We start from the raw sequence: 14,956 nt of genomic DNA on the forward strand, positions 1-14,956 counted from the left end.
TGTATACAGTAAGCCAGTATTTTCATTAACTGAACTAGGGAAATTCTTTACTCTTGGACAATCGCAATGCACGAACGCTTTAAAATTAAAGTTAAGAGCACAACTACAACGCTAATTTTAATATTTCATCAAAATTGTATAAAACAGGACATTTTACGGATGTTCTTTCATAGTCGAACTTCTGTGCAACGAATTAAATTGCAGAACAATTTTAGTATGTTTCGCTTCATAACGATCTCCTCTATAATGAATTTTTCTATACAGTAGACGCTCACAAATTAGAACTCTCAGAAGTTAGAACTCTCAGAAGTTAGAACATTCAGAAATTAGAAACAGAGTTTTTAATGCACTGGACGCTCTGAAATTAGAACTTGAAGAACTTGAAGTTCTAATTTCTGAGAGTTTTTTTTAATTTTAAACACAAGATAATTCCCATTTTTTGTTGCATTGAACGCTCTGAAATTAGAACTTTAGGTTTCTGAGTGTTTTGTTTTTTTAATTTTTAACACAAGGGAATTGCCATTCTTGGTTTTTATTCTACTGAGCAAAGGTAAAATAGGAAGGGGAATCCCCAAGTTATACATACATATATTTAATTCCTTTTTAGTTTTTGTTTTGCCACATTTTTGGTGTTTTTGTCATTCGTATGTGATATTTGATACGCGTGGACATATTTTGCTAGACTCTACCGAAAACTAAAAATAACTTACTAAAAATGTCAAATAAACGTAAAAAAACCACTTTATCTTTGGAAACCAAAGTAAAGAAAGATATTGGAAAAGCCGGACAAAGGAGTTCAAGGGAATCGTCTAGCGCTAGATTTCAATGTGAGCAAATCTGCCATCAGCTATATCAAGTCAAATATGTATGTATGTATATCATCTATATTAAATGCTGTTTCCAACACTTATGTATCAGAAAGCATCAAATAAAACTATGCATAGTGCCGAATATCCGAAAATGGAAGTGTACATTGACAGGAACAACATTAAAGGAAAAAGCTAAACAAATTTTTGGTGAAGAATACCCCGATGAAAATAAAAATGCATTCCGAGCAAGCGATGGATGATTTTGTAAATTTAAAAAGCGACACGGTATTCCTTTTTTTAAAAATTGGTGGCGAGATTCTTTCTAGTGATATTGCCTCGATCACTCCGTTTATTCAGAGATTCCATGCAAAAGTCCGGATTATTTTATCTTTGCCTGTCAGAAAAAACCATATGTCCCTGCTTGTGAAAAAAGTGCCCCTGGATACAAAATTCAAAAAAAAAACGAATTTCAATTTTACTTGGTTCAAATGCTGATGGCTCTCACAAATTAGTGTCCTTAGTTATTGGAGAAGCCAAAAATCCCAGAAGCTTCAAAGGTTTTAATAATCCACTTCATTACAACTTTTCCAAAAATGCTTGGACGACGTCTCGGATCTGTCATGATTGGTTTCCCAAGATATTTATTAATGAAGTAAGAGGAAATAATTGTGCTTTTAATTTCTTTAATTTTAAAATATTTTTTTGTTTACAGGTCGTCCAGTTTTCTCAAAAAAATAACTTGCCTCCGAAGGCTCTTTTGTTTATTGATAACTGCTCCGCGCATGCACCAATTGAGCATCTTCAAAGCAAAGATGGCAACATACATAGTTGCATATTTCTTGCCGCCAATTTGTGACAGCAGCTGTGCAACCAATGGATCAAAATCCCATAAAGTTAACAAGACTTGTTTATAGAAGTAAGTTACTTGCTGAAATAATAGCCGAAGGTGGTGCACTGAATAGTTTGTTAAAATCCCATTCCATCCAAAAGGCAATAATATTTTTGAAACAACCTTGGGATGAGATAACCCAAACAGTGATGAGGAATTCTTGGTCCAAGTTGTTAAATTGGGATTCTGACCAATACGACAGCGGTGATGATGTGCCACTAGCACAGTTGCTTAACAAAAATGAGGACTGCAATGAAGCTCTCCAAATAAATCAAACTCTTTTAGCTGAAATTGTTCCAAACAGTTTCATGTGTATTGACGACATCGAGAAATGGAATGAAGATGAGTTTGAAGACGGAACTGGTTATGACCTAAGTAGCGGTGATGAGTTTTCTGATAGCAGTGAAGACGATGTTGTTGATGACACACCAGTTATTTCAAATGCTATAGCTATTGAAAGCGCTAACAATCTGCTGCAACAAGAGTGAATTGTCTTCCAGTAAGCACATGGCCAATCTTTTGGCCCTCCGTAACGATATTGTTATATCGGATTTAAGGAAACCAAAAAAAAAAAACGAACAAACGGTCGTTTGAGCTTACTATATAACCATAAGTCACGCGGAGTTAATCAGGCGAATACGATGGTTGCGGCGCGATATTGATTGAAAATTTTGCGAAAAACTCACGAAGAATCAATGTAGTATGCGACCTAGATTATCGAAGAAAACTGTCAACATAACCTTGATTTTTGACCTGCTTTGATGTAGTTTTTTCACTTCGGCTCACCTTTTCTTCGATATTCGGTCGATTGATTGTCTGTTTCTGGGTTGTGAGTAAAAATCTATGACTCATCGCCAGTTATAATGCGTTTCATAACATCCTGGTAGTCGGCATTGTTTCACAGTCTTTAAGGTTACTTTGTTTTTCGAAAAAATTTAGAAAAACCAATCATGTATTAACTTTTCTTACGCCCAAACGATCTTTAAATCCTTCCGATATTCCAACGATTCCAGTAACAGCTCTGACTGTTAATCATCGATTCTCTAGTAGCAATTCCTTTATTTTATTGACGTGTTGATGGACGTACTGAGCGTGGTTCGTCGTCAACGCGTTCTCGACTTTCTTTGAATAATTTGTATCAGTCAAAAACACTTGCTCTCGACAAACAATTGTCAACGGAGGCCTTTTTCAATATTATGAACGTGTAGGCAACAGAAATTTGATTCCGCAGACAAAACTTAACGAAACTTCTTTGGTGAATAATTTCACGAATCGTAAAAAACACTTCGAATCGAATGCACTTTATTTACTTCAGAAAGACAAGCGTGTACTGAACATTAGTAATTATTTTGATATGACACAGATGTCACTGACAGTAATACCAACCTAGAAAAAAAAATATTTGGACGAATGGGGTTTCGCGCGTTATTTAAATTAAGAAGTCTTACTATTTTTTGCTCTCAGTAGTGCTCTAAGTGTCACAGTTTTCGTGTGGGGCACCCTCTAAGTCTGTTGATGTTTTATGATAGTTGTAGCCAGGCATTTCATTCTGTTTGATTCGCAAAAAGTGCTCGTTTGCTAATATCATTATACTTATGTAGATTTCAATATATGCATAAATTTGTACATATGTACATATATGTATATAGCAAATGTGTATATGACCGCCAATTAAGAAGAAGATATATGACCACACAACGCTAGATATTGGGAATAAAAAGAAAATCCCCCTCATTACCAAAAATATCATTTGAGAACTGCTGACTCACATACATATGTATGTATGTATGTATGCACTTACATTTAGATATACTCATATACAACCTACCGTGAGTTAGCTCGTTTTAGATACATATGTATGTGTTCACATTACTTTATGCAGATATGTGTATATACATATATACATATATTTATGTACATAAGAACTTAAAATAATATTAGTGTATGCACATACATATGTTTGGGAATTTGTTGCTACTCATTTTTACACCTGTTGCTGCCCCATATAAAGTATATTTTACGTTCTAAAAGCTTAAACCATAGCTTTCAAACATCAATGAATCAAGCCTTTAGCCCAACAAGCTTCCACATGTGCCTATGTATAATGTCTGCTCTCGGTGACATAAAAGAATAATAGATGCCAATTCCAACATTCTTAGAGTACATGTAAATATATTTTACTCTCATTTCGAGGCGCTCGTATACGTCTCTTATAAAATCCATTTCAAATAACTGTGTAATTGTGTATAAATTGTGTTGAATCAAACACCGGCGCCACTAATCCATCCTCAAACATGCCACCCAGCAATAAAACGAGTATTCCGAAAGCACTTCCTCGACAACTACTTCTAAAGGTCGGACGATGTCTGGCTTATGCTTAGTTACACACGAAGTTGGTTATGTTCAACTCACAGCTCTACTTACTCCTTATACAGGCAGTTCAAAGAGTCAGTTCTGAGGGGCACAATTTTAACCGATTTATGAGAACCGATCATAAAATATGCCCGTTTAACAAAAGGGTGCAGATCACTAAAGACAATACGTCAGCTGCTGATATGTACATATGTATGCAGTCGTAAATCTCGGCAAATACAACATTGTGTGGGCTATTGAAAAGTTGTCTGCTTGGCGCTCTCAGATTTATATACAATGCATGGTTAAATGTATATTATGTAATTAAGTATATAAGTTGACGCGGCGTGAGTACTTTGTTTTGCCGGTGCGAAAAAGCTTTATAAAGAACAAATTGCCTGACGAACTTCATTTTGGCTTTCGCCTTGCAGCTGTGAGTGTCTAATTCAGCAAATTTTGCAAAAAAGAAAAAGTGAGTGAGTGGTAGTTTTAAGTGCAGTGATGTCATAGTAATTGAAATATTTTTGTATTATAAGTGTTTGACGCTCATAGAAAATATTTATCGTTTTGCTCTACTACTAGCTCGGATGAAGGCATTTAGCGCTGTCAGAATTTTGCAAGTTTAATTTATTCGTTAAATGCTGGTTCTGGGGCAGAAAAATGCTGGCGTTTCAATATTTTCTGCTTTGCTTTGGCATACATATGTATGTACATACATGGAAATATATTTATTTGTGTGCAATGTTGACCAAAAAAAATGTTTGTGATTTGAAGAGATGCAAAAGTGGAAATCAATGTGTAAATATGTACATATGTACATATATACATATATATGTCCAGTATGATACAAGAGTTTTCAAACAACTGTTACTTTGAAAATTCCATTCTGCCGGATTCCAATTGGATTCAGTCAAATGCTTATTTGGTAGAGAGGGAGAGGTTGTTAATAAAACGAAGAGACTTTGCAAAGGAGAATGAATAAATTTGTAGTACATAAAAGAATTAAAAGAACTGAAGTAAAATAGTTCATAAATCGGGATGTCCGAGTCTCAGTCAGTGAAATAGTAACAGCTAGCAAGGCGTTATATTGGGTAGTCGAAAAAGTCTTTTCGTATTTTGACAATAGATGTCGTTGCAGTCGTATATCTCCAGTGCTACCAATCACATTGTGTCATACCGTATAGTGTTAGAAAGGTGAGATTTTAAGCTTCATTTAGCCAAAAAAAAATTAAATTCAGGGAAGTTGAAAAAAGTTACAGCTGCTCAAAAATGAGTGAAAATAATGAAGAAATTCGCTATATTTTCAAATTTTTGTACAAAAAAGGGAAGAATAAAACGCAAGCCACAAACGAAATTTGTGAAGTTTACGGAGACGATTCTATATCAGTTCGTGCACTTCCGTTCTGGAAATTTCGAAATTTTGAAATTTCGATTTACTCTGATGAAAGTTTTACACTGATGGTATAATGTCTCTAGCGGCAAAAAGTGGTCGGTACATATTTGTTTATTTATTAATTATTATAAATATAAAAAAAAATAAGTTGAAATTTGATTAGGAATACGAAAAGATTTTTTCGACTACCCATATTTGATGTGCAGCAGAAGTGTCGGCTAGCTATGTATATGCAGGAAAACAACAGTGTTGCAAAACCGGTGTCCTTATTTGTTTGCCCAAACATCCAATGACGCAACGTATCAGAATTTACTAAAGTACATTTTATTTTATTCCCAACAGATTAAACGCTATCTAACACTATGGATTTCTATTACTTACCCGGTTCCGCACCATGCCGTTCAGTACTCTTGACTGCCAAGAATCTCGGCATCGAATTGAATAAGAAGTTATTGAATTTGATGGCTGGTGAGCATTTGACACCAGAGTTCATTAAGATTAATCCGCAGCACACTATTCCCACCTTGGTGGACGATGGCTTCGCTTTGTGGGAATCTCGTGCCATTCTTGTGTACTTGGTCGAGAAATACGGCAAGGACGATGCCTTGTTCCCTAAGTGCCCCAAGAAGCAAGCTGTCGTTAATCAGCGCTTATACTTCGACATGGGTACGCTATACAAGTCTCTCGCCGACTACTACTACCCACAAATTTTCGCGAAGCAACCTGCTGATCCAGAGCTGTACAAGAAGATTGAAGCCGCTTTCGACTTCCTGAATACTTTCCTAGAGGGTAACAACTACGTGGCTGGCGACCAATTGACCGTGGCAGATTTGGCTATTTTAGCTTCAGTATCAACCTTCGATGTTTTAAAATTCGACTTCAGCAAGTATGCCAATGTTGCCAGATGGTACGAAAATGCTAAGAAAATTCCAGGCTGGGAAGACAACTGGGAAGGTTGCTTGGAATTCAAGAAATTCCTGGACTAAATGCTCCAGAAAAGCTGATTGTCAATGCTGTTATTGTATGGAATTTACGTTTTGTGTAAAATATATTTTGAGTGATTTTTGCACATCTGTATGTATGTTTGTAATAAATATTTAATTGAAAAAAATGAAGCGACCTATTTTTATTTTTGGTGAACAACGAAATTAAGATTGAGAAGGGTTATGTGGGTAACTGATCTACTATAGACCATTGTTATCATGTTTTAATTCAATCTTATCAAATTGGCCTTGGAACTGGAACTCCGCTAGCGAACGAAAAAAGTTGAGTATCTAATGGTAGGTGACCCCTGCGAGGTAAAATTTCAAATACGTCAAATGCGTTCGGAGGCGTGTTAAATGAGATTCGTCTTATCAGCATAATGATAAGTAGTTGCTATGAGTCAAAATGAAACTTATCAACTGCTGTTCGTTCCAGAAAGCGATTTCACAATTTTAACAAAACGAAAATGAATTTTAAAGCTTTTTTAGATAAAATTGAAAATTTTTGATTTTTATTATCAGAGATAAGTGAATAAAAAGTCACAGTTTGGGTTCTGATTACTATGTGTGAGCTTAAGATTGTAGAGGTGTGGCATATTCATTGTAGATCTTTAAGCTTTATGGAAATCAACATTGAACTTTATCGATTCCCAAAATTATCGTTATGCTAAATTTTAGGAGTATTCATATTGAATATTCACGTTTGAAAGTACTTTATGTTCAATAGGGTGCGCAAAAAAAATTTCGCTTGGTGCTCTAAACAATATGTTCTTAGACACCTCTAATAAAGTCTCTCCAAGTATTAGCTCTTAATATCTGGGAAGGTTCTTCATTTTATGTTTTGCTTATATTATCAGATAGCAAAATACAAGTCTAGTTTGCTACAACTCGTTGCATACATAGGTTTTGTAGGTAATTGCATGCTCTACAAAAAGGTCTCTCACAATTTTTTCGTAAACCTAACAGTTTAAAAGTTGTTAACGGTTGCAGTTTGATAAACGGTTTTAAGGTAAACTTTTTTTCAAGTGAAGAAAGAATACTTGTTTTTTTTTTGACCCACACTAATGTAAATCTAAGTTTTACGAATCGAAAGCAGCTTTGAAAGTTTTCAATTGTCTGAACAGTATCAGTTTTATTAGTTGTTGCGGGCAGTGCAGTTACAATTAAGTACACAAGTCAGTTTTTATTAAAAGAAGTCACGACATATGTATGTACATACATTCTTTCGCTTATAACTAACTGTAAAAAAATTACTTATGCCGATTGAATAAAATGTATTATTAGTTAACTTGACAAACCCTGGAGCAACAATATATGCAACTTGAATTCTGGGCCGTAATATTCAAATGTGCTAATCACCTAATAAATATATGAACATTTAACGAATTTACGTATTCTAAGAGTTCATATTTTATTAATAAAAATTTCGTCGTTCCTGTAGAAGATCTCCTGAAAGTCCTCGACAAAAAGCTGTTTGGTGGTGAGGAAGATATCTTTGATCCAAATTATCTGAACTAAAACCAAAAGGATTATATAAAAATTCGGACTTTTCATCCGAAACTTTATATCTTCGATTCATTATCTGACAAAAGTATCTTAGAAGATCTTGTCAAAATTTCAAGTCAATCAGTTAAGCCGTTTCGGAGAAATATTCTTCACCGACTTTGAAAAGATCGTTTCGAGAAAAACGCATTTAAAGTTTTGCTGCTACTCCGGATTACGGTTATGACTACTTTCAAACGCTCGGAGACGTCTTTACAAATACGCTCATTACTCTGAAACTATTTACCGGATTGCTTTGAAATTTATAGACAATATTTTCGAATATATATGCATTCAAAATATGCAAAAAAAAAGTTTCGTGTTTTTCAAAATTATAAGTGGATATACCCTTTTGGGAAAATCTTCCAAACAAGTCTGGTTATTAAAGATTTTAATTGAAGAAAAAAGTGTGGTGTGGTGTGGTGAAAAATGAGTGAAAGGTTTAATTATAAAGGCTGTTTCGGAGTTATATATATATTTTTTCGATATATTTCTCTTACAGTTAGGGACAATAAAATATAATCAAAGGCTTTGCTTTGACACAATGGTATAATTTTTCTTAAATTTTTCATTTTCTGGATAATAACAAAGCCAATAATAAGTACTTTTAAAAAAGAGGAAAATATTGCATTGTCGAGTTTTATAATTAACTGTAATTTAAAAAGTGTAAATAGCGTGCAAAATTTGCAAGGAATGGATCACGCGTAAAGGCAAATTGCAAACATATGGAATATGTCTCAAACATTCGTGTCTGATGTCTTAAAATTTCCGAAAAAAGGTGGAAAATATAGGCCGACCACAAAAACATGACAGCGGAAGTCGTTTGAAATATTGCATGATTGTCGATGTGTGATCCGTTTAAGGCCTCTGCAGCCATTCAATGAGAGTTATGTGCAAAAATTTCTTCAAGAACACTTGTGGAGAAGAATTGCTTTGGCACATGCTCCCGAAAGGTGAAAATTAAAAAGAAAATGGTTCGACATTTTATGGTCTGAATGCAAAATTAATACGACAGGCAATGATAGTTGGGCGTGAGTCCAATGTCCAAAAAACAAAGAAATGTGCGCCCGCTACACGACTAGGTCCTTCAAAGCCCTTGGCGGCAATATAATGGTTTAGGATTGTTTCTCATATTGTGGTGCGGGACCTATTTTTTGGATACAAGAAAAAATGGAACGTATACATATATAAAGCTTTAAAAAAGGTCATACTCCCATATGCTGAATGGAATTCGTCTTAGAATTTGGCAATTCCAACAAGAGAGCGACCCGAAATATACTTCGGGTTTTGCAAAAAATGGTGTTCAGATCATGATGTTAGCGTTATGGCTTGGTCAGAGTAATCACCAGATTTGGAACCCATCAAAAACTTACGGAAATTGTTAAGGAAAATATTGCACCCGTTAAACCGAAAAAAAAGAAAGAATCCTGAGAGAAGGTATAAAGGCCTGGTATTCTGTTCCACAGAACACTTTCGGTAGCCTAATGAGGTGTATGCCTAGAATATGTTCATCTGTATTAGACGATAAAGAATACACTACAATGTACTAACAATTTCCTCTATTAGTTCTCTGAAAAAAATATTTTTTTTTTAAATGTAAAAAATTTTGATTCTATTTTTTGTCCTTCGAATTTTTTAAATATATTTTTTACCTTTGTTTTTGTAATAATTATTAATTTTTTTTTTCCAATATTTTTACTGTTACCAATAGCACTTGATATGAAATAAGTAATAAAAATGTAATTTAGTTGAATTTAAATCAAATTCATATTTTTTAGAACGGAAAATTAGTTCCATACATGATTCTATTTTTTTGTCCGTAACTGTATATGTTATTGTAAATTGTTTCTCTCCTGGCGTTGCTGTTTCCAATATAACTCTCAGCTACAGCTTAGACTATAAATTTATACAATATGCAAATACATATTGAATATAAAGCGTTTAGCTGTAAAAATTACTTTAGTTTCAAAGTATTTTTGACCCTGAGTGAGTCGTGCTGAACGCGTAATCGTTACTAAGTTGCTGTTATTTCTTTTAGCACTGACAATAATATAAAGTTTATGAATCTTTCTTCATTCCAGCTTTAAAACCCTTCACTCAACAACATGGACTTGTACTATTACCCCGGTTCTGCTCCATGCCATGCAGTATTACTCACTGCCAAAAGTCTCGGCATTGAATTGAATAAAAAATTCTTAGATTTGCTAGCGCGGGAAAATATGAGCAACGACTTCGCGAAGATCAACCCACAGAAAGTCGTGCCCACTTTGGTTGACAAGGATTTTGTGCTGTGGGAATCACGCGCGATTATGATTTACTTGGTGCAAGAATATGGCAGAGATGATTCACTGTATCCCAAGTGTCCCAAGAAGCGAGCTGTCATCAATCAGCGCTTATACTTCGACATGGACACCTTGTATAAATCCTTCGCAGACTATTACTATCCACAGCTCTTTTTTAAGAAACCAGTGGCACCTGAACTGTATAAAAATATGGAGACTGCTATGGATCTCTTGAACACTTTTCTAGAAGGCAACAAATATGTGGCGGGTGATCAATTGTCCGTGGCTGATTTATCTATTTTAGCATCGGTATCCATATTTGATGTTGCCAATTTCAACCTCAACAAGTATGCGAATGTTGCCAGATGGTACGAGAATTGCAAGCAGCTTCCGGGTTGGGACGAAAACTGGGCAGGTTGCTTGGAATTCAAGAAGCTATTTGTGTAAGCAGAAATGCACTCAAGCACTATATGAGTCACTTTATGGTGCTATCAAGAGCAGAATTTGGGTTTACAAAGCAAGAGATGGAGAGAAATATCTACATATCAAAATAGTCATTTCACTCTAATCATAAGAATTAAGTGTAATCTATTTAAAGGTTAAATAAATTGTTTTATAATCGATATACCTCAGACGTTTTTCTGACAGGTTCAGGCGAGTAAAAGACATAAAATGCGGAACAACTAAGGCCATACAAGCCCCAGTAATCCACAGGCTAACTTTGTTCGAATTAAGAAACTAGAAGTTTTAAGCATGGGTGACTCATGAGATGACAATCCACAGACTTCTGACATAAATTGAAAAATTAGCTAAAGACTAGTTTAATATGAAACACAATATATTTATAAAGAGAAGTAAAAACACATTTCTGGAGTACTTTTTATACTCTTGCAACATGTTGCTACAGGGTATTATAGCTTTGTTCACCTAACGATTGTACGTTTCACCTAAAACTAATCGAGATAGATATAGAATTATATACATATAAATGATCAGGTTGACGAGAAAAGTTGAAATCCGGTTGACTGTCTGTCTGTCCGTCTGTGCAAGCTGTAATTTGAGTAAAAATTGAGATATTTTGATGAAACTTGGTATGCAGGTTTCTTGGTACCTTAGTACAAAAAAGGTTCGTAAATGGGCGTAATCAGACCAGTGCCTCGCTCACAAATCGCCATTAACCGAAAGCATAAAAAGCGCCGTAACTTAGCACTAGGATCGCAGTAGCCAGGAGCACCTTTGGGAAAAAAATTTTGAAGAAGTGTTCATGGCCCCACCCTCTAATAAGTTTAATGTATTTATCTCCTAAACCACTTAAGCTACAACAACCAAATTCACTAAGCACGAATATTAAGAGAAGAAGAAATCAGATGAAAACTACTAAAAGCGCGATAAATCAATAACTGAGAGAGCTTTATGAGAAACGGTGTGAAAATTGGACGATGATCATGACACTGCCCTCATTTTGCTGAAATCCCATATCTCGAGACCCGACTGACCGATTTTGAAATTTGGTATGTGTATTTTTTTCGTATTTCTATGACACGTTGTGAAAATGAGCGAAATCGGACAATAACCACGCCCATATAGCACAATTTTAAATTCCACTTAATTCGTTCAGTGTCCAGTACACATATCAAGAAGCAATTAATATAACGGGATAAAACTTTGCACTAATAATGTTTTTAGAGTGTGCCACTTTATGGTCAAAATTTATTTAAAACCTGTTCAAGCCCCTTGGTATCGAATACTTAGACCCGGGTTCCTATAATTGGTTTTTGATCGAAAATGTCGGTAGATGTTTGATTATATATAACTGAAATTTAAAAGATAATTCTTCTCTAATGTTGGTATATCTGTATGTCAAAAATACTTCCCATAGTCCCCATATACTTAAAATAAAGATTTTCGAACTTCCGGGTGACTTTGTACCGCATATATCGGCCAATATGTGAGTTATCTCAGTGGAAATAAGAGAGCGTGTTTTTCACATAACAGTGTATCTTTGTGCCAAAAATAGTTAAATTTGAGCAAAACTCTCATAGAACTAATATCAGGATTTTCGAACATCCGACTAACTTTACTCTACTATATGATTGGTTTTACATCTTAAAGTATTTCCCTGGCTTTGATTCTTGCAAGTTGCAAACACTTTATGTGTTCGGTTGCACCCGAACTTAGCCCTTCCTTACTTGTTATAACACGGTTTAATTCAAATATGATGTGTTTCGAATTGGCTCGATTTCAACTAGATACTTCTCTGTCTGGCGTATTTGCGTCTATATATGTACATACATATTTATGTACCAGACGTGCGCTCATGTGATAGTACTTGTTAATTATAACTGTTTGCTCTTAAAACAGTTTAAGTAATTATCGCAGCTGAATTAAAAAGACTGCTTTCATGAAAACATACTTGCTGTATTTAAGTAGATGTTCGTTTAGATAATGGAAGGGCAACATGTCATACTATTTGTAAGTAAAGACTCACTGAGTTGGTTGGAACCAAAATATTTGCTTCACTTGCGGGATATAACGTGTTTTTATGGATTTCTTCGAGCAACTACATACTTACATACATTGTATAGTATAAGTATATATGTACATACATACATATATATGTATATTTTACCCTAGTCTTTGATACAAAACTCATTAAAATCGAATTTATAAGGAAAAAATAACTTTTCTGAAGATCTTTATTTGATTGAGAGAGATCGATCAGCTTGTATGGATTTAAAGAATATGTGCAGGGGTTGTCTTGAACAATAATTTGTGCCAAATTTCGTTAAGATATTTTATCAAGCATAAACTTTATTCATACAAGGGCTTCATTTTGATGTAGCGAATTGTAAGGCAGCTTTGTCCAATGAAGTCCTATCTTATTTTTAAAAATATATGTACATATATAAGGGCTTTGATATTACTACTGAGTTTTCCAAACTCGGGGCATATTTAACAGGGTATGTTATATAAAAATCTCAAAAATGTCGCTTCGCTTAACTTATGGGCAACATAATCGGTCTACTGAGCGTACTATTCGCAACATCATCACCCATTTTGAGACCCAGTATTCATTATTGGATAATATTCGGCCGTATAGATCATGTTCAGCACACAGTGATGAAAATATAGTAGCCGTAGCTCAGAGTGTACACGAAGACTGTGGAGAGTTGATTCGGCGCCATTCGAACCAGCTTGGATTGACGTGTGAACCGACTTGGCGCATTTTACGTTGGGATCTTAAATTGAATACAGCTAGGACAAGAACTGAAGCTGCTCGGCCTTTCCCAAGCGACAGCAACCAATGGATTTATTGAGAGAACACTTCTGTGAGCAGATAATTTCACGTTTTGGGCCGGTCGATTAACCACTTCCATCCATATCACACTGTTAGACCTTTTCCTGTGGAGATATGTTAAATCTAAAGTCTATGCGGGCAATCCCGCTTTGATTCAGGTCTTGGAGAAAAACAGCAGGCATGTCATTCGCCAGTTACCAGTCGAAATGCTCGAATGAGTTATCGAAAATTGGTCTCAACGGATGAATCAACTGAGACGTAGCAGCGGCCAACATTTGAAAGAGATAATCTTTAAAAAATAAATGCCGTAGAATGTCCATTCGAATGATAATGAACATTCCAAATTAAATTTGAAGTTTCAGTGTTTTTGCTTTAAAAAAGTAGGAAACCGGATCAACCTTTATAAAGTTCTTAGAGTTTGAGCGAAGGAACAAATACACTTCGTTTGGTACTCTACAAAATGAGGCAGCTAAAGACTATCAATCTTAGAATTTCGCTATCTCGGCTATTCATTTCCATTATTAGTCGTTTACCTGACTTCAACATTACTGCTATTGTTTTTGTATTTAAGTACACAATGACTTAGCATATTTAATAACTATGGGAAATGAATTCTTTGATAGTAATGCGTTCATTACAGATATCCATTTGTGATTGTACATGTCATCGCTCAGAAGTGGTCTAGCCATTTTACTGTTACTTCTACGATGACTTCAATTTTGTAAACGGCCGTATATGTACCTATATGTATATACTATATATACTACATGTATGTGTATTAATACCGATTTTTATATGCATTTCACAATCATTTAAATGACTGTAGTCAGAAATCACCAAGTGATTACGATCCTTCGGCTTTCAAGGCCGCTTCCACTTTTGAACAATGGAAAAGAGGGCTTCATATGAATCAGTCTAGCATACAAACATATGCATGTATATGTATGTATGTATGTATATCTTCTCGTTTGTCTAGTCTTGTGGAAATGGAATTTAGTTTTTACTACAAGCATTGCACATGTTGTGCAAAATCATAATTTCCATTAATGAAGTGTTAATTGATTTAAATGCAAACTAATTACAGCGCTATCGTTTAATATGAATGGGATTATTCCCCAGACATGGCACGCTAATAATTTAATTACATTGCAATTTCTCAAATGAGGCAGTGACATCAAAAATACACTAATCAGAGATATACTTTAAAGCCAAAGAACACCAAGATATATGTAGTTGATGGCACGGAAAATTCAGTTTTCGTATGATATTTTAGTTCAAAAAGACTTTCTTTCAAATTTTTTCAGAATGTATGTATTTTATTTAATATATATACAAGTGATAAAAAGAAGTAGAGAAAAAATAGATTTTCAACCAATCTTTCAAAATTTTTATCGACCTTTTACTGTGC

General features: G+C 34.7%; 2 protein-coding genes across 5 annotated transcripts; both read left to right on the forward strand.

Annotated features, from left to right (window-relative positions):
• The first annotated feature begins 4,432 nt into the window (after positions 1–4,432).
• LOC120772879 (glutathione S-transferase 1-1) lies at positions 4,433–6,558 on the forward strand. The gene is made up of 2 exons (XM_040101729.1): positions 4,433–4,522; positions 5,786–6,558. Exon 2 carries the CDS (start codon positions 5,806–5,808, stop codon positions 6,427–6,429), a length of 624 nt encoding a protein of 207 aa, XP_039957663.1. The 5' UTR covers positions 4,433–4,522; positions 5,786–5,805; the 3' UTR covers positions 6,430–6,558.
• LOC120772886 (glutathione S-transferase 1-1-like) lies at positions 4,436–10,877 on the forward strand. Of its 4 annotated transcripts, none has more exons than XM_040101762.1 (2): positions 4,436–4,522; positions 10,050–10,877. In XM_040101762.1, exon 2 carries the CDS (start codon positions 10,074–10,076, stop codon positions 10,695–10,697), a length of 624 nt encoding a protein of 207 aa, XP_039957696.1. In that variant the 5' UTR covers positions 4,436–4,522; positions 10,050–10,073; the 3' UTR covers positions 10,698–10,877. The 4 variants fall into 4 exon arrangements, with proteins under 4 accessions (XP_039957696.1, XP_039957686.1, XP_039957675.1 ...); XM_040101752.1 differs by lacking the exon at positions 4,436–4,522 and adding an exon at positions 7,591–7,633; XM_040101741.1 differs by lacking the exon at positions 4,436–4,522 and adding an exon at positions 7,648–7,906.
• Positions 10,878–14,956: the final 4,079 nt, after the last annotated feature.

This window comes from Bactrocera tryoni, chromosome 1 (assembly GCF_016617805.1).
Source record: "Bactrocera tryoni isolate S06 chromosome 1, CSIRO_BtryS06_freeze2, whole genome shotgun sequence".
Lineage (NCBI taxonomy): Eukaryota > Metazoa > Arthropoda > Insecta > Diptera > Tephritidae > Bactrocera > Bactrocera tryoni.

Bases quoted from the DNA above. Each gene is read 5' to 3' on its own strand.
- LOC120772879 (XM_040101729.1), top strand. From the start codon at position 5,806: ATGGATTTCTATTACTTACCCGGTTCCGCACCATGCCGTTCAGTACTC.
- LOC120772886 (XM_040101762.1), top strand. From the start codon at position 10,074: ATGGACTTGTACTATTACCCCGGTTCTGCTCCATGCCATGCAGTATTA.